The 25,534-nt window shown below is 43.7% G+C and overlaps 1 protein-coding gene across 1 annotated transcript in view; it reads left to right on the plus strand.

The window, feature by feature from the left end:
• ITGBL1 (integrin subunit beta like 1) overlaps positions 1–25,534 on the plus strand; it is a 1,428,718-nt gene that overhangs the window by 1,196,472 nt on the left and 206,712 nt on the right. Inside the window, exon 8 of the mRNA XM_078657627.1 lies at positions 2,923–3,039. Within this exon, the coding sequence (XP_078513753.1) occupies positions 2,923–3,039 (117 nt within the window). The remainder of the gene's footprint in view (positions 1–2,922; positions 3,040–25,534) is intronic.

A 25,534-nucleotide genomic window follows, 5' to 3' on the forward strand; every position in this document is an offset into this window, starting at 1 on the left:
CCAAATCTGGTCAAGTGAATAGGTGAAACATAATTAGACGGCAGACATCTGTTTCTGGTCACTGTTGTATAATCCAGTGGTGACCTCAGCTTTCCAAGGAACAAAAAAGCCAGTGTGAAGGAGTACATATCCAAAACTTTGCGTCTTCTTTAGAGTACTGGCTGTCTTCACGTCAGATGTCTACTTCTTAATAGGACTGCATTGGGGTCATACATTAGTAACAGAGAGCCTTGGGTAACCTGCCAGAGAAGGATCTTTCTCAGTAGCGTTGCACACTTCCTCTGCATTCTGAACAGAAAACAGGCACTGCTCCTCAGCTGAGAAGGTGTGGGGACAGTACCACCAACATCCCTCTGTAGTCCACATAAGTGTTTGGTTGCCGACATTGTTCTGTAGCTGGGAAATACAAATGTGTAGCAATGATTGTGGGCCAAAATCTGTGTCAAGCAACACTCTCACAGAAGTGTGCTTCTTGGGATCCAGTAAGTCAATCACTAGTTTGGTAGCCTTTAATAGTGCCTTGCTTCATAATGCCTTTCATACTGATCTCTATTGCAGTGAAAAGGTTGTTGGAAGTTCTTGAAATCCAAATTAAAAGCATCACCCTTGTGGGCATAGTCCCTCAGATCAAAAGCTGCTTTTTTTCTCTCACCCACATGGCTCAGGTCCCATCAATCAAACATTATACTCTCTCTGTCACCTACATGGGTACTGTGCATAAGGTCAAACAATGCACTTTACATGTCAGCTATGTGCGCAGTTGGAACCTACTCATAGCTGCAATGAACATCGAATACTTTGCTATGCAAAGTGCATTATCGAGAACACAACACCTAAGCTGCCCTCCATATTCCCTCCATAGCTCACCGTACCATATTCCGTCTGTGCATTTAGTACCTGCACATTTTGTTACACTAGGTACAAATCTGCAGGGCACATACTGCACATTGCAGACTTGCATACAGAGATACAGGGTCTTCTGAGCTGGCAGCAGAAATTATGATGTAATGATGATGTCAGTGCCACTTCCGGGCTGTAATAATTCGATGAGGTATACATTTTCATGATGATACTTTTAGTTATAATTAGGCATATTGTTATTACTATTATTACTGTTGTTGTTTTTTACTTATTAATATTTTAGTATTAATATTTTTCTATGTAGTAGCAGTGTTATTAGTATTAGTCACATAAAGCCTTGCACCTCAATATGCCAAAGTATCTAGCCAATAAACTCGAATTAGTAGGCAATAGCAAAACTCTGCTATTGAAACCACAAACATTTTGGAAAAAGAAAACCTACACACACACCTTCTCTAGCCTAGCACCCAGGATATGGAATGCCCTGCCCCAAGCAATCAAAATGAACCCCTCCACCACCACTTCATTCAAAAATGAAGTCTAACTACCTCTGATGAATAAAACTCTCTCCTGATCCCAGCCCTGATGCAAGTTGATACCAACCAGAAGCTACTCATCAACCAAGAGCTGTGTTGATCTCTAATCGAGAATGACTAACACAATCATGACCTTCAACAACAACTAACAACAAATACGTGCAACTTTTCTTATAATGTAACTTTTGTAAAGCACTCTGATACCCTCACGGGTCTAGATCGTGCTAGATAAAACTCTATAAATAAATAAATCAATAAATAAGTAGGTATAGCTTTTATTTGATCAGCAGTAGGAGTAGGATCAGTAGTGGTATCATAAATGTTATCTTTATCTTCAATGACAAAGATAGCATGAAAACTTTTGTTCCTACTACTACTACTCTTTTTACTCCTACCATTGCTACTACTGCTACTGCTAATACTATGACCACTAATACTACTATCTTACTACAACTAATAAGAATAGAAAAGCAGAATGGATGAGAAGACGTTGGAAGATTTTCTTTAAGCCTACTTCTCTTCGTGATCTGCTTTCTCTTCACAATACACTACCCACCCAGCACATCCCTTGGCATGGGAGAAATTGTCTTACTCTACTGCAGAGGAGGGAAGGGGCAAAATGGGAGCCAGCGCCAAGTCGTCCCCCATCCTCCAGATGAAATTTCCTTTTCCCCGGGCTGAACAAATGAGGCTATACCCACAGAACATCATAACAATCTTAATACAAACATCCTCTTGCTATTTCGGACTTTGTGTATTTCAGCCAATCTTTGGGCAATGTTACAATCTAGTCATACACTGTAGCACAGAAACCATAGTTGCTGTGGTGTGTCGCATGAAACGGAGAGAGTAGGACAGCACCATATCTACTAAGATGTAGCACTGGCACACTATAGGCTGACTTGAGCAACAAACACACCTTAACACATAGGGTCACCCAAATCATCATTTGTTATCCTCCCAGTCCAGAAAAGAGACATGTTGTCACTCGATATGATATTTCGATCCTGAATGTATTCACAGACAGTATTTTCGATTGTTTTCATTTCTCCAAAGAGATTTTGGAGTAGACATTAGAATAAGTAAGTGACACTAGAATGACCAATTAATTAAACATCCTTTTCTAGACAGCTAACAATTTTTGAATTGTTATTCACTGTAACAAAATAAAATAGTAGCTTATTCATATCATTCATCACTTATGCTAATCTGCACCTTCGTGGTTCCATACTGGTGGTGAGAGGATAATACGTGAGAATGTAGGACAACAATATTTGTACTGTGGTGTGTACCAGAATACAAATAGACACATGACTGTTTCAGTTGTTGCTTAATACAATATGTTATTGTCTAAAGGTTCACTTATAGAGGACTGCTGAAGATGATTATGCTCATTGACATGTGGACTTGTTCACTGCATTTGATGTCTGTGAGTCGTGTTTATTTCTGTTCATGTTCAGAGTGTACCAACATGTCCTCTGAGACGGAAATGTTCTGACCTTTTTTATTTACACTCTATCCCTAGGAAAATGTGAGTGTGGCCAGTGCACTTGCTTCCCACCAGGAGATAGCAGAGTCCATGGTAAAAACTGTGAATGCGATGACCGGCAGTGTGTAGATATTGAAGGAAAAATCTGCGGAGGTAAGAGTCTTCTTCATTGAAAATAAGTATATTGTTGTAAAGCCACTGGTAGCAGACTTGTTGAGAATATCTGCACCATTTTTGTGGAATGAAAAATCATTGCATGTTTTGAAAGGTGCATGCTCTTTTAGCATGGGTAACATTTAGTAAGTAAGTGTGTTAAAAGGGACTAGTTTTAATTTGTTGGAACAAAGTGCCCCAAGATTTTTTAGAAGCCTTCTATAAGAGTTGCTATTAGGAAATGCCTCTTTTTGCATGTTCACCCCCACATTTGTGGACTGATGCTGCTGGTTTTTCGACTCTGAGAGTGTACTGAGGCCTGCTAAGCAGACCTCAGTGCCAGTGTTCTTAACCCTTTAGCAAAAGTATGTTGATTTTGGCTCTACTCAATTGGTATGGACTGAGTTATTTATAAGTTCCTATTATATTGTATTTAGGGCATGTAAAACAGACATTCCACACAGGGCTGCAGCACTGGTTGTGCCACCCTGAGTGTGACAAAGGACAAAATGGCTCCCAGCCTCCCGCTGCAGAGTGGAAGGGCAGTCTGTACACTACTATTACGACTTTGCTATTGAAACCAATGGCCAAGCCACCATTCCCTTCACCTTATATGTAAGACTCCCCTAAGTAAGGCCTATGAAATCCTATGGCAGGGAGCTGAATTTTGTTGAGTTAGACATATAACGTTCAAGTGTCTTAACAGCAACACTTCAAAATTGTCGTTTTGCTGGGGAAAAGTTAGTATTCCCATTGGCTAACACAGGGATAACGGTTGGTATCACAGCCTAGCAAACCTCTGAGTAGGACTACATAACTAGGTACTGTAAGGTATCAAATTAATAATAGCAATAAATCGAACTTGATGCCAAGTCAAGATTTATGACACTTTTAAGGTTAAGCAACTTTTAGAAAGCTACCATTCTGTGTAAACCTAGTCCAGTGGTCTCACAGAGGCCTTAGCACACAGACAACTTTCTGTCCGCCTGGGGATTTGATTTTACTGATTTGGGGGGGGGTTTAAAAGCACACAAATGCCTAAAGGCATCAATGCGCTAGACATATGAATGACTCCCGGCTAAGGATCAAAGGTTGTTGCCGCAGAGTGAGGTGTTACCCCCTCGCCCAGGAAGACCACTCTGGATATTAGCCCAAAAGGCAAGCTTCAAAAGGGAAGTTGCCTTTGAAGGGCCTCCTGCAACACTCCCTGGCAGGATGCCTTTTGTTCCTGCAGACAAGTTGGAGACATGGAGAAGGATGGAAAATACGTCCCCAAACTGTTTTTTTCTGTAGGCATGTATCACACAGGTAGTCACACCTCTAGGGTGGGCTACTGAGTTCTTGGCAGCTGAGGAACGGTCCCAACATTTTGAATGTATCTAGAATAGTGCACTATGGCATAGCCAGATGGCACACTTTTCAGGAAACGCGTCACTAGGTGAGAGGAGACCCAGTAGCCACCTGGCAGGCTGTGGTCTCTGGGACCACTACTTACTCTCAAAAAGTATTTTCCCACATACTCACAAGGGGTTAGGGGTCCCCTGGGGACCCCTTCCCCTTTGCGAGTGGTTTACCACCTACTTGAAGTAGGTGGTAAACGGCGAGTGTTTTGCAGTCCGCAAATGCGGCCACAAAACGTTAGTACATAGCATGTTGACTCGCAATTAGGAAGGGACACCCCTTCCTAATTGCGAGAGTCACAAATGCTATTTTGCGAATCAGTGACTCGCAAAATAGCATTTGTACATGTTGTTACCCTTTTTTGCGGCCGCAAACGGGAGGATCTCCTGTTTGCGTCCTCAAAAAAGGGTCGCACATCTGGCCCTGATTCTCCTTTGCAGTTTTACTAATAGGGAGCTGGACTTTCTGGGTTGATTCACAAAGGCATGTAAGACTACATAAAGGAGTACTCTGACAAGATGCAGAATACACTGTTATTTTTTACAAATACCTAACTCCCTTGAGGTCTGTTTTATGTTTGTACTTTTCTTAAACGTTCCCTTAGTTGCAGGAAATCATTGCTCTTATGGACTCAGGGTGATAAAGTTCGTTTTTTATGTAAATGAGATATTCTGGAGGTTTGTATGACATCACAGTCTATGGGTTTACTATGCATGCCTCTACTATGCTTCCTTTAGTACGTAATGCCTTTACCATTCATTGCCTTTACAAAGCATGCCTTAACCACTCATATACCTTCACCACGCATGCCTTTCAGTGCAAGGGAAGTATATATATGATAAATGAAACCCCCACTATATATATATATATATATGAAGCCGGTGTCAGGAGATGAGACACAGCGTGAACATGCCCATATGCTTCTCGCAACCCACTTGCTTATAATTTATGGCTGAACAGAGATCACCGCGGTTAACTCACATGAGTAGAACTACAACGACCATCATGCCACAGGAGTGGCCACGCCCACTGGGGCGGGATAATGAGCTATTTAAATGCCGTGGGTTGAACTCAGTCAAGAGCACGAAGCCCCTGAGAAGTGATTTACATGAAATGCGTTGGGCGTGACTCGTACTTTCTGCGAGGCATCAAGCTGTTCCCGTTGTTTCCTGCAACCAGAATAAAGGCGTACTATATTCACCTTTGTGCGGCCCTCTTCAACAGGCAAACAGTGTTTGTATAGTTCTTGGCGGCCCAGCCTGAGTCGCAAGAAAGCCCCGCTGCGCTGTTGTGCAGTCCTGCTGGTGTGCCACACGACGCATTGGCGTAAGGAAGGGTGAAGCCGGTGTCAGGAGATGAGACACAGCGTGAACATGCCCATATGCTTCTCGCAACCCACTTGGTTATAATTTATGACTGAACAGAGATTACCGCGGCAAACTCACATGAGTAGAACTACAACGACTATCATGCCACAGGAGTGGCCACGCCCACTGGGGCGGGATAATGAACTATTTAAATGCCGTGGGTTGAACTCAGTCAAGAGCACGAAGCCCCTGAAGAAGTGATTTACATGAAACGCGTCGGGCGTGACTCGTACTTTCTGCGAGGCATCAAGCTGTTCCCGTTGTTTCCTGCAACCAGAATAAAGGCGTACTATATTCACCTTTGTGCGGCCCTCTTTCAACAGGCAAACAGTGTTTGTATAGTTCTTGGCGGCCCAGCCTGAGTCGCAAGAAAGCCCCGCTGCGCTGTTGTGCAGTCCTGCTGGTGTGCCACACGACGCATTGGCGTAAGGAAGGGTGAAGCCGGTGTCAGGAGATGAGACACAGTGTGAACATGCCCATATCCTTCTCGCAACCCACTTGGTTATAATTTATGACTGAACAGAGATCACCGCGGCAAACTCACATGAGTAGAACTACAACGACCATCATGCCACAGGAGTGGCCACGCCCACTGGGGCGGGATAATGAACTATTTAAATGCCGTGGGTTGAACTCAGTCAAGAGCACGAAGCCCCTGAAGAAGTGATTTACATGAAACGCATCGGGCGTGACTCGTACTTTCTGCGAGGCATCAAGCTGTTCCCGTTGTTTCCTGCAACCAGAATAAAGGCGTACTATATTCACCTTTGTGCGACCCTCTTTCAACAGGCAAACAGTGTTTGTATAGTTCTTGGCGGCCCAGCCTGAGTCGCAAGAGAGCCCCGCTGCGCTTTTGTGCAGTCCTGCTGGTGTGCCACACGATGCATTGGCGTAAGGAAGGGTGAAGCTGGTGTCAGGAGATGAGACACAGCGTGAACATGCCCATATGCTTCTCGCAACCCACTTGGTTATAATTTATGACTGAATAGAGATCACCGCGGCAAACTCACATGAGTAGAACTACAACGACCATCATGCCACAGGAGTGGCCACGCCCACTGGGGCGGGATAATGAACTATTTAAATGCCGTGGGTTGAACTCAGTCAAGAGCACGAAGCCCCTGAAGAAGTGATTTACATGAAACGCGTCGGGCGTGACTCGTACTTTCTGCGATGCATCAAGCTGTTCCCGTTGTTTCCTGCAACCAGAATAAAGGCGTACTATATTCACCTTTGTGCGGCCCTCTTTCAACAGGCAAACAGTGTTTGTATATATATATATATATATATATATATATATATATATATATATATATATATATATATAATGGTCAGCTGACTTCCATGCGTGTCATGTGATCAAGGCTCTTGGGAGCCGAAACGCATTTTGGCAGATTTACCTTGAGGTAAATAAATTGATTGAATGCCCCAAAATTGTGGTCCGTGCTCTTTTCTTCAATACTTGAAGCGCCAAGCTGCAGTGGAGTTCTTGGAATATTTGAAACCGGTTCTTGTCTTCTCCAGTTGCACACGGACCCCCCTTCGACATTGGGCTGGCAGCACGCAAAGAGGATGCCGTCTTGTAACAGACACCATTTCCCACAATCCAGGGGGATTTCACGGTGTCCAGCCCCCCAGCAACGGAGATGCTGATACCTACAGGAGAGCAAGGCAAGGCAGGACGGACTCGTGTCGGAGGACCCGAGGAGTACTGACACCGGCTGAAGGTAGGATCAGCGGTAACGCGAACACGCTGGGTAGAGGGGTGTGCGAAGGACTAGAGAACAGCTTTGCCAACACAGACTTATGACAAGCAAAGCATCTGCCCTCTAGTCACATATTCAGTAAAAATATACAAACCTCAAGCTATGTCGGCCGACGTGCTAAGAGACCGCGAGGCAGCTGCAGCGGCAATGTTCGCTCATTTGAATGCGCCGAAAACGATACTGCTGCTTGGAAAAACGAATGAAGAGCGAACAGAGCAAGTGGTGGGAAGACCGCTCCCTCCAGCGATACCTCGATGTGGGAGGATCCCACGTGGCTTACGAATATTAATTGTACCCAGTTACGAGACACCAGACCCACAGATGATAAAAGAATGGGCTGAGACCAACCTCGAATCATTGTATTGTATGTGTCTTGTAAAGCGCACCGCTGCCCTGAGGCGTCGTGGCGCTGTAGACCGCTGGGGAACCCGTCCTGGCTATCCCTGTGAGATGGTCCCTACTGGGTATCTCCAAGGTGAAACCAGGCATCCCTGACGAATGTGGGGGGCCGTTGTAGAGATGAGGCAAGCTAATGCCCAGAGTTGCCGAGTGTGATCCCTGGTTAGAGTAGGCACCGAGGCGAGAATTATCGAGTCCGCTGACCCTGGTCCACGACCCTGTCGCGTCGGGAATTGAACCCTGGTCCAGGGCCGTTCTTTGCTTCCGGGTCTGCCGCCTCTAACCAGTGAGCCACACTACTCCACATCATCAAAGAGACTGGTAATTTTGTTAGTCAAATATTCGGAGTCAGATCGACTGAAACTGCAAGAGCAAATAGACGCCCTGAATATAGAAATAGGAGCCATGGGCTAAAGTGATGATGCAAGAAATTATGAGACGAGATGACACAATGACTAAAAAAGGAAGAGGACAAAATAAGGGAGAGGAAGACGTACAAATATCACCGATATAAAGCAGATTATGAATGTGGACGCATCTTCACTTTTTGCAAAAAAGTACGAAAACATGAAGATATCTAAATATAGTGGCGCCTCCAAAACTCTATCAAGAGGCAACAAAGGGTCCAAACGTGCTGATTCGTCCACTTCTGATTTAAGCTCAGCTATTGAAAGCAAAACCGAGGGTGAGACCAGGGACAAAAGAGTCCCAGTCGCAATTTCATTCGCAGAAGAATTAGATTTTTTAGTCGAGGAGCGGAAACAAACACTGCAACCAAAAAGACAACAAACAAAAATACCTGCAAACGACGAGAAAGGAGAAGGGCAAACCAAGGGAGAAACAACCAGGTTATACCAAACACGCGATGGAATCGGAAATGAGTAATGATCAGGGTAATGCCAGGAACATCACAGTGACAACTTTATCAAAAATAGCACTCAATAAAGCCGAATTGCAACTACTGTCGTTGGGACTTTCGTTTTAACCTGAAAGCTTGTTTGACTATGCCGCAACCAGAATGGATATTTTCAAAACTATCAGAAAACTAAAACTCAAAAAATATCATCCTATTAAAGGCACAACCAATAAAGATAATAATGCGGATGTTGATAAATCGCCTCCCCTTACTTGTTCTCCACCTATGTTTGGCTTATCAAATGATGACATGACGCTCTTTAGGGATCTCCAGACACTGGCAGAAGCAACGACAGGACCGGGGGATCAAGATGCAACCACTACGACTATTACTAAGGGCGCATTATAAAGTACGAAATTCAAACCACGTTCATCATACGTTCCAATCATGCCGAGGGACGCCATCGATTTATATCATGAGCAGGTCATAATGGGATTGAAACAGCTGAATGATAAAGTCAACAAAATCAAAGATACCAAAAAGACTCAAAAGAACAAACAGGAAATAAAGTATCAACAACTGATGAAAAACCTATCGAACAATAAAGATATCATCATAAGGAATGCCGACAAAGGTGTCAATTTGGTAATTTGGGCTAAGGAGGATTAAATTAAAGAGGGGCTAGAACAACTGACGGATCGCTAATGCTATCGTAGAAGTGACCAATCCATGCTGAAAGCAACATACGATAGCTATTATAGCAAATTGATGGCCTGGAGAAGCTTGGGGTTAATTAACAAGGATGAATACTGTTTTCTCAGAAACACACCGACAACTCCAGTAATATACTATATACCCAAACTTCACAAGAATCCAACTAAACCGCCTAGACGCCCCATTATTTCCGCCAACAATAGTCTAACTGAAAATACATCACAATATATAGACTATTTTTTTCAAGAGTTTCTTCAAACTTTGCCCTCATACTTAAAGGATACCGGCGACTTTTTGGCAAAAATAAAGATTTTGAATGGCAAAACGAATTTTTATTGATAACAATGGACATCACAGCTCTCTACATGAGCATTAGCCACAAATATGGTTTGAGGGCAGTGAAACATTATCTTAGAAAAAGATCAGCTGTACATGAACAACACAACAAAATGCTTATTGACATGATTGATTTTTGCCTCAATAACAATATTTTTTTTATTTTAGAGTGTTCTCTACCCACAATTACGGGGAGTTGCTATGGGGGCCAGTTTCTCCCCCAGCTACGCCTGTCATCACTTGGGTTGGTGGGAGAAACTGGTCCTACATAGGAAATTCCCAAACACCCTGAAACAAAATGTGAAATGTTGGTGGCGCTATATTGATGATTTGTTTTTCAACTGGAATGGCTCTGAAGTAGAGGCTAAAATGTTTATCGATGAATTGAACCAAAATGACATTAATTTGCAGTTTACTGCTAACATCAGTGCAGAAAAGGTCATTTTCCTGGATGTAGAGGTGTACATAGAAAAAGGGAACATTAAGACACAAATACACAGAAAACCTACAGTAGTGAATTCAGTGTTGCACGCGACCAGTCTACACCCAAGACACCTTATCCAGAGTATCCCCTATGGGGAAATGATTAGACTGAAAAGAATTTGTAGCACTGCAGGTGAACTACAGAAGGCCAAACAAAACACTTGATCAAGGTTCCTTGAACGGGGCTATACTAAAAGGTGTATAGATGCCGCCATATTGAAAAGTGGGTTGGTTAACAGGGATACGCTCCTAAAGCTTGACACATCAGGTACAACTGATGAGGCCCTCAGTTCACCATTCAAGTCAAAGAGTACAGCCAATGAGGGATTTCGGATGATAGTGGGATACAGTATTTAGAGCAAAGAAATCAACCGCATCTTCCAAAGAAATTGGCCGTTGGTTAAAAATGACCCTGTCCTAGGCCATATACTACCCACAAAGCTCTCAGTTACCAACAAAAGAGCCCCCAATATGAAGGATAGGCTGGTTCAAAACAATCCAATAGACAAACCAAAAGGCAATTGGTTAAGCCAAAGAAAAGGCACCAACACCCTGACATATAAAACTGCCTTCAGCGGGCAAGAGCAAGTCAATAATAGAGCTTTGTCTTGTAGGACTGAATTTGCTGTATATGTCCTCGAGTGCCCCTGTGGGCTTCAGTACTGGGGAAGTACCAAGCTGCAGGGGCACATGAGGATCTTGCAACATATCAATAGCAATCAAGATCCGGTGCATCCAGTCGCCCGTCATTTTAAGGAACACCATCAGTCAGACCCCAAACATCTGAAATACTTTATAATTGACTGTGTACCTTTCAATAGAAGAGGTGGAGACAAGGAAAGAAGCCTATGAAAACTAGAAACCCGTTACATCTTGTAATTGGATTCCAAAAGTCCCAATGGCCTGAATGTAACAGAAGATCTGTATACGTCTCTAATATGCAAGTACAAATGTTCGTACCCTGACATAGATCTGTTTCTCTACACATATAAGCTTCTTGTACAAATAACCATAGTAAACACCAAAAACACAGAAGTCCTAACAAGCTAAAGGCTTTTATCCTGTTTTTTTAATTCACCATTTTTTAGTTATTTAATAACTATTGACAACGGCTTTTGTCAAATATATATTGCGATTTGCACTTCATCTGCACATTTGTTTGCACAGAGTGTTGACTGGTCAAGTAAACCCTATGAGGCTATAGAACATCACATTGATTCGTAAACATCTACATAGATCAAATCCATACATCAAGTTATAAACATACGAACACAAAGTTGTGGTCCATGCTCCTTTCTTCAATACTTGAAGCGCCAAGCAACAGTGGAGTTCTTGGAATATATATATATATATATATATATATATATATATATATATATATATATATATATATATATATATATATATATATATATATATATATATATATATATATATATATATATATATATGTATGTATATATATATATATATATCTCCAAAAGAAACAGGAGACCCAATTTTGAAGAGAACCACTGGAGTTTAATGTTTCAAAGTTAATGGAATCATGTTGACAGTTACCAACTCGGAGAGTCCCAATCTCGTTTTCTCCTCGCCAGACGCGTTTCAGGAACCACCTGTTCCCTTCCTCAGTGGCGTTGTGTGTGTTCTCTAGCCCAAGCGCTAACAATTTCCCAATTTGAATCGATGTCACCTGCCAACCAGGGCGTGGCTAGCAGCACAGCATTCTGGATACGATAGTCCTTCCATAATTCCCAGTGGAAGCGCTATATAAATATATTATACATATACACTACCTACCAGTAGGTAGTTATAGTTAGGACTTAGTTTCCATAGGATAAGTGTTTTTTTGTTTTGCCATTAACTTTGGAGTCATTTGACAAATTTCCATTACATTTTCAAAACTAATTTGCTTGTCACTTCAGCTACTGTTTTTACAGTTTTGGGGTGATTCGTCAAGCAGGTTCAAGAAAAGGGGGGTACCAAAATGCGTTTTCTCCAAGTTAATTCCCATAGGATTTTTTAACACGACTACAGCCCGAACCACTTAATGGAATTACACCAGATTTGGAAGAAAACTAGATCTTGGTTGATAGTAGTGCCCTTTTGTAGTTTGGTGTAAGTCCATTCAGTAGTTTTAGAAAAAGCAACCAAAATCCAAATTTGTATTTTTATGGGTGTGGATCCTCCGTGCTATAATTTAATTGGCCGCCAACAGTTCAAACCGTTGGCAGCCATCTTGGGACTCAGGTTTTCCACAAACAACATGAAAAATATAGAAAAGGGGGAGGGTAGGAACACCCTGATCCCCTAGATGTGGTGGTGGGGTCCCAGAGGGACACCACTGGGGTTTAAAACATTTTCTTTTCAATCTTGACTCAAAATTGCGGTGTATCCATGAATTCACAGCAATTTGTTTTCAAAAAGCAAGCGCATTCACCCGCGCTTGTTTTGAAATGAGCCCCCGGGTGGGCCAGGTTCCAGGGGCATTTTTTTAAAAGGAGAGGGCGCACAGGGCCACTCTTCCTAAGGCTCTTAGAGCTCCAGAGGCCACCACCTCCCTGGGAATTTATTCTTATAATGGAGGGGGGCGCTCGGATCCCCCTCCTGGGCTTCCTCGGAGCCCCAGGGACCTCCACCTCCCGAGGCTTTCATTTTAATTATGAAGGGGGGTCAATCACACCCTTCTTCTGGGCTTATTACAAGTAATACAATTATATATGCATGTATGTGTGTGTGTGTGTGTGTGTGTGTGTGTGTGTATATATATATATATATTCACTGAAAAAACCATAGGTTATAGACCATATATAGTTAGGAATTAGCATTTACAAAACCTTGAAAATTCACTGAAAAAACCATAGGTTATAGACCATATATAGTTAGGAATTAGCATTTACAAAACCTTATTTTACTCACACAAAACCATTGAAATTCGCATGTATAGTTAGTTGTACTAACTATATATCGCGCACCCGCAATCCACTGCTGATAATGTCACATATTACATCATTCATGACATGGTCAGTGACATCACGGATGACATCACTGATGACATCTCAAATGACATCACTGATGACATCACTGATGACATCTCAACTGACATCACTGATGACATCACTGATGACATTACTGAGCACATCACTGATGACATTATTCATGTGATAATACGATGAACCTCTTCAGACTCTAATATAACCTTAGATACACTCAGTGTAAACAGACACTCACAGACTGTCACTCATCCATGGAGTTACTCACACACCTACTCAGTCATGCAAAGAATCAATCACACCTCCATTTTCTCAACTATACAGTTATACACACCTTACTTATTCAAACAGATACTAACACATATTTACTCTCTTATACAATCCCTGATACAATTTCAGAATGATCCATACAGCCACTCACACATTCACTGGCTCTTATGCACAGTTATTTATATATGTCAACTCTCACATGTACTGTGTTTTACATATGTACTTACTTTGACATGTAGCACTGAGATATCCATTCACTCACCAATACACTCATGCACACAGTCAACCGCCCATACAGCTGTTTCCACATGCACTTTCGAACCCATACATCTAGTGAATCAACTGCTCACACATCTATGCACAGAGTCATACACCTCCCAGCCACCCACACACACACTCAGTCTCCCATACAAATACTTGGGCAACCAATCAATAACCCATATAGTTACTCATATAGCTACTGATCAACACATGCAGCAGTTTACAGAACAACAGACATAATGATGCACAAATTAAGACAGTTTAGTCACTAACCCATGCACTCAGTGAGACACATTTAATCACTCACTCATACAGTCAGTCATGCACCTACTAAATCCTTCATCCAGACACTTATACATCCACTCATTCTTCAATATGTAAGACATATTTTAACTTTACAGAAATACACAGTCACTGGATGTTGTCATCAGTGATGAAATCAGTGATGTCATTTGAGATGTCATCAGTGATGTCATTTGAGATGTCATCAGTGATGTCATCAGTGATGTCACTGACCATGTCATGAATGATGTAATATGTGACATGATCAGCAGTGGATTGCGGGTGCGCGATATATAGTTAGTACAACTAACTATATATGTGAATTTCAATGGTTTTGTGTGAGTAAAGATAGGTTTTGTAAATGCTAATTCCTAACTATATATGGTCTATAACCTATGGTTTTTTCAGTGAATTTCCAAGGTTTTGTAAATGCTAATTCCTAACTATATATGGTCTATAACCTATGGTTTTTTCAGTGAATTTCAATGGTTTTTTAATAGCAAATATCAAAAGCTTTAAAATGTATTCTTCTTTAAATCGAAAAATATATTTTATATGTTTTTAATACAATTTTTTAATGTATTTTTTTTATTATTTTTTTTTGCTTCGCTCCCGGTCCGCGAACCGGGTAGCTTCCGGTTAGCTCAATTTGGTGCCGCGACCCGGTCCGCGAACCGGTAAACGTTCTGTTTGCGCAACTGCCGCGTTAGAAAACAACATCGTGACGCATCGCGTAAGCGCGACGTATGGCGTTCTCGCGTAATGCGTCTTATGACGCGCCGCGTTAGCGCACCCGGAAGTGCTCCGGAGCACGAACCGAGGCACGAAGCGCAGCTCCCCGGAAGCGATCCGGGGCGTGGCGCGCAGCGCGTAACGTAAGCGTAACAGGCCATGTGACTTGTTAATAAAACTTTTCATTGGTTCATTTCACTTTTGGTTTCCTAATGATGTAAGGCTAGGTCATGTGACCTAAAAATAACACTTTTCATTGGTTTAGAACATTTTTTTTCCCAAATGATGAAAGCCCCCACCTTTTTTCTCACTTTGACTTTCAACTTTGTTAGAGGAAGACCTATTTTGACTAATAAGCAATGGCTTCATTAGTAGCTGCAGCTGGTGCACCCCCACCACCACCACCACCTCCTAGGAAGAGAGGACCACCTCCTCAGGTAATCATCAATCAAGAGGAGGAAGAAGAGGAAGAAGAGGAAGAGGAGCAAGGGGGGAGGCAGTTTTTGCCTGAAGAACCAAGGAGGTCCCATGTAAAAGAAGATTACATCTGGCAATTTTACTCATTTCCCCAGGGCCAAAAAAAAGTTAATGCCCGCTACGTTACTTGTCTCATCTGTAAAAAAAATCTGTCCAGAGGGACTGATAAGAAGTACAGCTATGGCAATTACACTATGCATCGGCATATGGAGAGGTGGCACCCTATAAATTATAGTGCTGCGCAGGTACGTCACCTGCAGGAAAACCCCCCTCCTGTGGCCAGTACATCATCTGGAGAGGCAGTGACGGTACCAGAGGCGAGGGAGATGGTCCCCAACATCCAGTTGAAGTTCGGGGAAGTGAAGCATGTGTGCATTTATTGCGGCCAATTAATTTGCTACAAGGAGAGTAGCATAAATTTGATCAACGTAGCAATTGAAAATCATAAATGTCCAAAACGCCCCAGAAAGTAAATTATCTTTTTTTTTTTGTTGCTCCTGTTATGCCCATTATAATCAATGATTTTCGTTTCCCCCCCCCCCAAAAAAACAAAAAAATATAAAACCGTTCAGAAAAATAATAAAAAAAATATAAAACAACAAAAACAATTAAAAAAAAGTTCTTTTCAGAACTACCTCCCCTTTATAAAAAATTGCTAGAATGTTTAGCACTCTGGCAACCTCTATTTCTTTTGATTCGCTTCCCGGTTCGCGCGCCGGTACGCGAACCGGAAGCGAAACAAAAAAGAAATTGATGGCGGACTCCCGTTACGCTATCGGTTAGCTTCCCGGTCCGCGAACCGGGGCGCGCCTCTACCGCGAAAAAACTGAAATTTTTATTTTTTTTATTTTTTGCCCCGCGGGAACTTTTATTGCCCCCTCATCAATCCTAGGGGGTCAGGAGTGGTCTACCTTGCCCCCTTTCATTAATTTCCCCCTTCGTTTTTCTTCACCTCTTGTCTCTCGATCCTACCGAGAGACAAGATGGCGGCCGCTCCGGACTGTTTAGAATGTTGGCAGACACCGGAGAGCCAATCAGCTTCGCTTCGCGAAGTTCCGTTACGCGTCAGGTACGCGAACCGGGGCGCTAACCGGAGCGCTGTTACAGATATATATATTTTTTTGAACGTTAATTTATCAAAATCCACTGGAGCACATATATTGAGACCTAGCAAAGGCACATCGGCCAAACAATATCTACAATTTTGCCAAGTTTCGTGTAAATCCATTCAGCCGTTCGAGCTAAAAGTGAGTCCAACCGCCCTATGGAAAATTGCATGGGAAAAACGCGTTTTGGGACCCCCCTTTTTTCTCGGCCCCCCCTTGACAAAACACCCCCAAATTTGCAGGGGCTGCTCAGAAACAAAATGCTCAATTTTTCTGAAAATTTCAGCCAATTCCATCCTCAAACGCCAAAGTTATTCGACATAGAATTTTCAAAAATCCCATAGGAAAAAAATCCTAACTATATATACCTACTGGCGACCGCCAGTAGGTAATATATATATATATATATATATCCAGCAATAACAGGGTCCCATATGGTAATGACGCCTCACGAAGGTCAGTTTCAAAGCCCACTTTATTGGAAAACAGCCTGCCAGCAGGCGCAGTTCATGAATCTTCAATGTCCGCATAGCAAAACGCCAGACGCGTTTCAGGTGTAGTACCTTTCTTCAGTGGCGTAGATAGGCAAATGCTGGCTGAGGGCGCTCACTGGGAAGCACTCCATATTCATCCCCTGCTCAGGTGGGCGTGGCCTCATACAAGGCCTGCTGGGTGATGTAGTCCTTCCCTAGTAATCCACAGTGGGCGCGACCCCCACGCCCTGTTATTGCTGGATATATATATATATATATATATATATATATATTACCTACTGGCGGTCGCCAGTAGGTATATATAGTTAGGATTTTTTCTCTATGGGTTTTTTGAAAATTCTATGTCTAATAACTTTGGCGTTTGTGGACGGAATTGGCTGAAATTTTCAGGAAAATGGCACATTTTGTTTCTGAGCAGCCCCTGAAAATTTTGGGGGGGTTCGTCAAGGGGGGGCCGAGAAAAAAGGGGGGTCCCAAAACGCGTTTTTCCCATGTTAATTTCCATAGGGCGGTTGGCCTCACTTTTAGCCCGAACGGCTGAATGGATTTGCACGAAACTTGGCAAAATTGTAGGGACTGGTAGCCCGATGTGCCTTTTGTAGGTCTCAATATATGTGCTTCAGTGGATTTTGAGAAATTAATGTTCAAAAAAAGATATATATCTGTAGCAGCGGACTGGGCAGCGCTCCGCTACGCGTACTTTTCGCGCAACGGAGCTTTGTGAAGCGAAGCTGATTGGTTCTCCGGCGTCTGTCAACATTCCAAACAGTCCGTAGCGGCCGCCATCTTGTCTCTCGGTAGGATCGAGAGACAAGAGGAGGCCAAAGCGAAGGGGCAAATGACCATAAGGGGGCATAGTACATTGTCGCTCACCCCCTAGGTTTGATGTGGAGGTTTTAAAAGGGCCCCGCGGGGCAAAAAAAAATAAAAATAATAATAATCGAACAGCTGAATGGATTTGCACGAAACTTGGCAAAATTGTAGGGACTGGTAGCCCGATGTGCCTTTGCTAGATCTCAATATATGTGCTCCAGTGGATTTTGAGAAATTAACGTTCAAAAAAAGGTATATATCTGTAACAGCGCACCGCTTCGCGTACTTTTCGCGTTACGGAGCTTTGCGAAGCGAAGCTGATTGGCTCTCCGGTGTCTGTAAACATTCCAAACAGTCCGTAGCGGCCGCCATCTTGTCTCTCGGTAGGATCGAACAGCTGAATGGATTTGCATGAAACTTGGCAAAATTGTAGGGACTGGTAGCCCGATGTGCCTTTGCTAGGTCTCAATATATGTGCTTCAGTGCATTTTGAGAAATTAACGTTCAGAAACAAGATATATATCTGTAACAGCGCTCCGCTTCGCGGAGATAAAATTATATGTGTATTACCTAGCTGTTGCTAACACCAGTTAGCGACGGCTAGTAGAAGATAGCGACCATCTTGGGCCCCACTTTGCATGTGAGTGATATTTATCACTAATGACATGCAAAGTGGGCATGCCAAGATGTTAGCGACTGGAAACAGTCGCTAACATCGCTATCTCCTATTATCAACTTTTGGAAATATTCGAGATAAGGGCGAATATCTCCAAAAGCTACCACCTGCCCTGAGCAGTTCTTAGCCATGTTATCCAATGGGAGGTGGATAACATGGCTAAGAGCATTAGCTCGGTAATGCATGAATATCGCTGAGTTTTCAGCGATATTAATGCATTGCGGTCGTTTTTTATCGTATTTCCGATAAACCTTGATAATAGCAAGGTTTATCTGCGATAATTTCTGACGGTAAAAAAATCGTTGCTAAGCATCGTTAGGGATAAATATCGCTTAACTTTGGTAATATGCCCCAACGTCTGTTAACGTTCGATTCGAAGGAAATCAGGAAGTGTTGAAAAACATTGTCTGCGCCATCTTGTCTTTTTTCAAATGCCACACTTTTGTCGTGCACGGCAGCCATTTTAGATGCCTTGACCAGACCCACTCTGTGCACGCTGTCGATCCTTAGCATGGCTCCCCACCCTCGCAAGCATCTCCCCCAGGCAGTGGTCACCCCCGCTCTCTGTCTTATGCATGGGTAATAAACCTCCCCCATCTGCGCTGCTGTTCCCTGAGAATCACACCCTGTGCCCGCCCGACACCTCCCTTTCGCCCTATTCACTACCGCACCCTCTGACACTCCTTTTCCTCTGTGTCCGATTGTCCAGGCTGGTCCTAGGGTATCAGCTAGCCCTGCAGATGTAGTTTATGGCCACAGCTGTAAAGAATCACCCCTCTTCAAAGGAGTTATAGTAGATCAAGGCCCACACTCGATGAGATCCGTCACAGCAGAAGCGTTGCTATTATCTGAAAACCATCCTGTATTGTGATTGGGGAGGGGACCGAGCCTGAAGCGGAAGATTCCAGGGATGACTGTTTGTACATCAAAGTTTTTACAATTATGTGTCACATTAAAAATATATAGCACTCCGACAAAGTAGTAAGATTATAAAACTTTAATAATTTATAAATATATACAAGAAAACAAAAATAGTAATAACATATAAACATTTTTAGGGAAAAACAACGAAGTAGCGGTCGGCTCTGCGAATAGTCCCAACGCAGCACAACGTCCAGATTTCCGGCGTGGGGCGTCGCGGGGGGTGGGTCATCAGTAGCAAACTGTTGTGCGAATAGTTCCAAGGCAGCAGAACGCGCCGAAATCTAGATGACACGAAAGTGATGTCTAGTAAGTTGCCACCCAGCAAATAACGGCATGGGGCGTCGCGGGGGGTGGGTCATCAGTAGCAAACTGTTGCGCGAATAGTTCCAAGGCAGCAGAACGATGGCACCAAGGTGATGTCCAGTAAGTTGCCGCACTGGTTTTGGTATCCTACAATGCTGCTCCGAATAACGGCGTGGAGCGCCCCGGGGGAGGCGGCGTGAACGGGCCTCTCCAGGTGGAGTGTCATCTGTTGTAGTGGGGCGCCCCTTTACCGTTTCAGTTGCCATTCCGTCCGTTTTTGGTCCACTGTGTCAAAAGCCGCAATTCAGCTGAGTTGCGCCCACTCTTGCGGTGCAGCGATAGGCGGCTGTCACAGGACTCTCAAAATGGCGGCAGGCTGTTTCCTTTTTGGGCCTGGTCCACTGAAATGGCCCTGGGACACCTTGGAAATCGGACGCATGTCTGCTAGGTCTTGGACCCCATTCTCGAAAGCGTCCCCTCCGCCTTGAGAATTCATCAAAAGTTTTGGGGGCTCCGACTCCTGCAGGCTTCTGGTGGGGAGCGGCTGCCATGATTGCTCGCGGAATGACCACGACGGAGCCACGAGATGGTGGTGCTTTCATGCTGACGCCAGCTTCAGTCTGAAACATCCAGAAACAAGGTGGGGCTTTCATCGTTTGGGAAAAAAAAAAAGTTTTCATCCTATGAAAAGTGTTGTTTTTAGGTCACATGATCATGCCTTCCATCATTAGGAAACCAAAAGTAAAATGAACCAATGAAAAGTTTTATAAACAAGTCACATGACCTGTTATGCGGCATAGGGTATAAAATGCGGAGAAAATACGTTGGCACGTGAGGCGGCGTCAGTAGCGGACCGATGTGCGAATAGGCCGAAGGCAACACAACGCGCCAAGATCCGGATGGCACCGAGGTGGTGTCCAGCAAGTTGCAGCACTGGTGTGGCCATCCTACAATGCTGAAAGTCGGCGTGGGGCGCCCCGTTGGCCTGTGAGTTTGCGTCAGTAGCGGACCGATGTGCGAATAGGCCGAAGGCAGCACAACGCGCCAAGATCCGGATGGCACCGAGGTGGTGTCTAGTAAGTTGCCGCACTGGTGTGGCCATCCAACAATGCTGAAAGTCGGCGTGGGGCGCCCCGTTGGCCTGTGAGTTTGCGTCAGTAGCGGACCGATGTGCGAATAGGCCGAATGCAGCACAACGCGCCAAGATCCGGATGGCACCGAGGTGGTGTCTAGTAAGTTGCCGCACTGGTGTGGCCATCCTACAATGCTGAAAGTCGGCGTGGGGCGCCCCGTTGGCCTGTGAGTTTGCGTCAGTAGCGGACCGATGTGCGAATAGGCCGAAGGCAGCACAACGCGCCAAGATCCGGATGGCACCGAGGTGGTGTCTAGTAAGTTGCCGCACTGGTGTGGCCATCCTACAATGCTGAAAGTCGGCGTGGGGCGCCCCGTTGGCCTGTGAGATGGCGTCAGTAGCGGACCGATGTGCGAATGGGGCCAAAGGCAGCGCAACAATATTTTCTGATTTGAAGACACCACAAGGCGCTGAGATGCCAAGATCCGGATGGCACCGAGGTGGTGTCTAGCAAGTTGTGGCACTGGTGTGGCCATCGTACAATGGTAAAAGTCGGCGTGGGGCGCCCTGTTGGCCTGTGAGATGGTGTCAGTAGCGGACTGATGTGTGAATGGGGCCAAAGGCAGCGCAACAATATTTTCTACTATATTTTCGGAGTAGAAGACACCACAAGGCGCTGAGATGCCAAGATCCGGATGGCACCGAGGTGATGTGTAAGTTGCGGACCGATGTGCGAATGGGGCCAAAGGCAGCTCAACAATATTTTCTGAAGAGAATACACCACAAGGCGCTGAGATGCCAAGATCCGGATGGCACCGAGGTGATGTCTAAGTTGCGGACCGATGTGCGAATGGGGCCAAAGGTAGCGTAACAAGATTTTCTGTATGGAAGATACCACTAGGCGTTGAGATGCCAAGATTCGGATGGCACCGAGGTGATGTCTAGCAAGTTGTGCCACTGGTGTGGCCATCGTACAATGGTAAAAGTCGGCGTGGGGCGCCCTATTGGCCTGTGAGATGGTGTCAGTAGCGGACTGATGTGCGAATGGGGCCAAAGGCAGCGCAACAATATTTTCTGACTGACACCACAAGGCGCTGAGATGCCAAGATCCGGATGGCATCGAGGTGATGTCTAAGTTGCGGACTGATGTGCGAATGGGGCCAAAGGCAGCGTAACAATATTTTCTGTATGGAAGATACCACTAGGCGTTGAGATGCCAAGATTCGGATGGCACCGAGGTGATGTCTAGCAAGTTGGTGTGGTCATCCTACAATGCTGAAACTCGGCGTGGGTCACCCCATTAGCCTGTGAGATGGCGTCAGTAGCGGACCGATGTGCGAATAGGCCGAAGGCAGCACAACGCGCCAAGATCCGGATGTCACCGTGGTGGTTTCATAGTTGAGAGGCACTTCATCTGCAGTGGGGCGCCGAGATCCGGATGGCACCGAGGTGATGTCTAGCAAGTTGCTGTACTTGTGTGGTCATCCTACAATGCTGAAACTCGGCGTGGGTCGCCCCATTAGCCTGTGAGATAGCTGTTCTTTGGATTTGGGCCTGGTCCACTAAAATGGCCCTGGGACACCTAAGAACTCGAACGCTCGATTTTTTTTTCCTTTCCTGTACATGCAAAAAAAGGTAAATGCCCGGTATGTTACACGCTTCATCTGCCACGATGAACTCTCCAGAGGAACCGAAAAAATATATAGTTGTGGTAACTATACCATGCATCGTCATATGGAGAGGTGGCACCAATTAATTATAGTGCTGCATAAAAGAGAGATTTGGAGGAGAACCCCTGACCTGCTAGTACATTCATCAAAGAAGTGGCACTGAGAGCTTCAGAGGCAAGGGAAACGGTCCCAAATATTTAGAAGAACTTTGGAAAGATTAAAATGACATGTTTAGATTGTGGTAAATTAATTTCATGTGGGCAGATGAGTGTTACTCTAATAAATACAGCATATGAACATCATCATAGTCGATGGTTGGTAGAGACATTTTGACTATATCCTGGACCTGCCCGTCCTCGCCCAAAATGGCGCCGGAATAAATGGGACTCGTAACTCCTTGTTGTGTACTGGTTGCAGAACCTTGAAATCACGAGATACGTATGCAGTTTTGAAGCACATGGCGGGCGGGGACGAGAATTGATTGAATATTTCGACATCCCTATTGATATTAAGTTCTGATGTGTTATTGATTACTGTACTGTTGAAAATTCGAATTAACGTCACCCATGGTACTTGCCCGCAAATGTATATCTAGATAATTTTATTGTAACTGGCCCTGTCGTATTTTAATTATAAAATGTACGTCCACCGATTCCGTAACTGTTAGACACCTTAGTTTTTGCAACCTAATGGCCCGCCCGTTACGTTCCTCTACAGTGTAAATGTCTATTCATCATATACGATTACAGTTTGCTCCGTGGCAGGCCCACGTGGTTATAGGCTCGTATTTGTATAATGAAATTTTCACAATAAAGGTTTTTAAAAGAAAACATGGTAGTAGTGTATACATTGGTAAAGTTTTTAATAATAGTCACTGTTTTAGAATCATTAAAAGGCAAGTGAAATAAAGCAGACCAATTACATGAAGGGTAAAAGGTATAATACGAAGGAACGCAGTAAAGATAAATGGTCAAGGGCTGTTGTGTTTTCTATTCCTGCAACATAAAGTGATCGATAAGAATCTCATATTCAGGCGTATCGGCGACTAAGACAGCAGGTCGACCCTCTTTTGCTCAACGGCTCCGTCATGGGACGAAGAAACGCTCTTTTTCTCGAAAAAAGAATATATTTTACTTGCAGGACAGTTGTAAAATTTCCGGGAAAGTACATTAGCCTGGAACATTATAACATATATTTAAGAGAAAATAATGTTCGGAAGTAATTAAAAGCGTAATTTTTAGGTGATATGACCAAGGCTTTCATCATTAGAATAAGAAAAGTAAAATGAACCAATGAAAAGTTTTATTAACAAGTCACATGACTTGTTATGCTTACGTTACGCGCTGCGCGCCCCGGATGACTTCCGGATGCGCTAACGCGGCGCGTCATATGACGCATTACGCGACAACGCAGGTCCAGAATATAGTCAAAATGTCTCCACCAACCAGCGGTCGAAACACAACCCCTTTCAGCAGGCTAAATAGTTCTGTTAAATGACAACAGAAGGGACAGGCAACAAGAACCATCAGTCAAAGAGGGGAGGGCTAGTTCTTCTCTACCGGGTTACATTGGGGCGCTACCGGAACTGATCGAATTGGTAGTCTACAGTGTTTCTGGATGTTTCAGACCGAAGCTGGGGTTAGCATGAGAGCAGCACCATTTCGTAGCTCCGTTGTGGCCATTCCGCAACCAATCATGGCAGCCGCTCTTTATCGTTATTTTGGGCGGGGTGGGTGGCGGAGCCGAGCTGTTTTGCAGCCATCATTGTGTGGAGTTCAGTTCATCTCACTAGTTTTGTATTTGTCATGAGGGGTTGTTCCTAATGTTTCTATTTTAGCGAGGTCAAAAAGAGATCCCATTAGTGGCCTACTGATTTTGCTCGATTCCTTTTCTTTTTTTTTACACGATTTTTCGTTATCTGCAAAGACTAAACAGAGTATTGCGACTCTGTGTTTGTTTGTAAATAGAGAATGAACCAAAGAGAACTAATTCTAAAACAGTAAATACTTGGATAACAATCAATCAAATGGAGAGAGAAGCAGGCACGACGGATTACAACGGGGGCAAAGGCCTGCGTTAACTACCTTTCACTATCTGCAAAGAGAGAGTACTCCTAATAGAAATGAGGGGGGGGGGGCACCATTCAAAGCAGATCAGTGTGCATAAACACGAAAATGTTTTCACTTACCACGTACTTGACATTCGACAGCTTATGATATTTGCTATTAAAAAACCATTGAAATTCACTGAAAAAACCATAGGTTATAGACCATATATAGTTAGGAATTAGCATTTACAAAACCTTGAAAATTCACTGAAAAAACCATAGGTTATAGACCATATATAGTTAGGAATTAGCATTTAAAAAACCTTATTTTACTCACACAAAACCATTGAAATTCCATATATAGTTAGTTGCACTAACTATATATTGCGCACCCGCAATCCACTGCTGATCATGTCACATATTACATCATTCATGACATGGGTCAGTGACATCACTGATGACATCACTGATGACATCTCAAATGACATCACTGATGACATCACTGATGACATCTCATTTGACATCAATGACCACATCACTGATGATATCATTCATGTGACAATACAATGCATCTCCTCACATTTTAATATAACCTCTGTTTCACCCAGTGTTAAATACAGAGTATAATTTTTGAAACCATTGACACACCAATACTAGTTACTACATACGTACTCACTGATTCCTACGTCTACACACACATTCACTCATTCACCCATACAATCATTCATACATACAATCACTCATCTTTACAACACTATCATATGCACTCATACACCTATACAGACACTCACACTCTGCCACTCATCCATGGAGTTACTCACACACCTAGTCAGTCCTGTAAAGAATCAATCACACTTCCATTTTCTTGTCTATACAGTTAAACATAGAGCACCTTACATTTTCAAACATATAGTAACACATACTTACTTTCTTATACAATCATTGATACAAGTACACATTGATCTGCACAGAGTCACACACCTCCCAGCCAGCCACACACACACTCAGTCTCCCATACAAATACTTGGACAATCAATCAATAACCCATATAGT

The sequence above is a fragment of the Lissotriton helveticus genome, chromosome 8 (assembly GCF_964261635.1).
Source record: "Lissotriton helveticus chromosome 8, aLisHel1.1, whole genome shotgun sequence".
NCBI classification, from domain to species: Eukaryota; Metazoa; Chordata; class Amphibia; order Caudata; family Salamandridae; genus Lissotriton; species Lissotriton helveticus.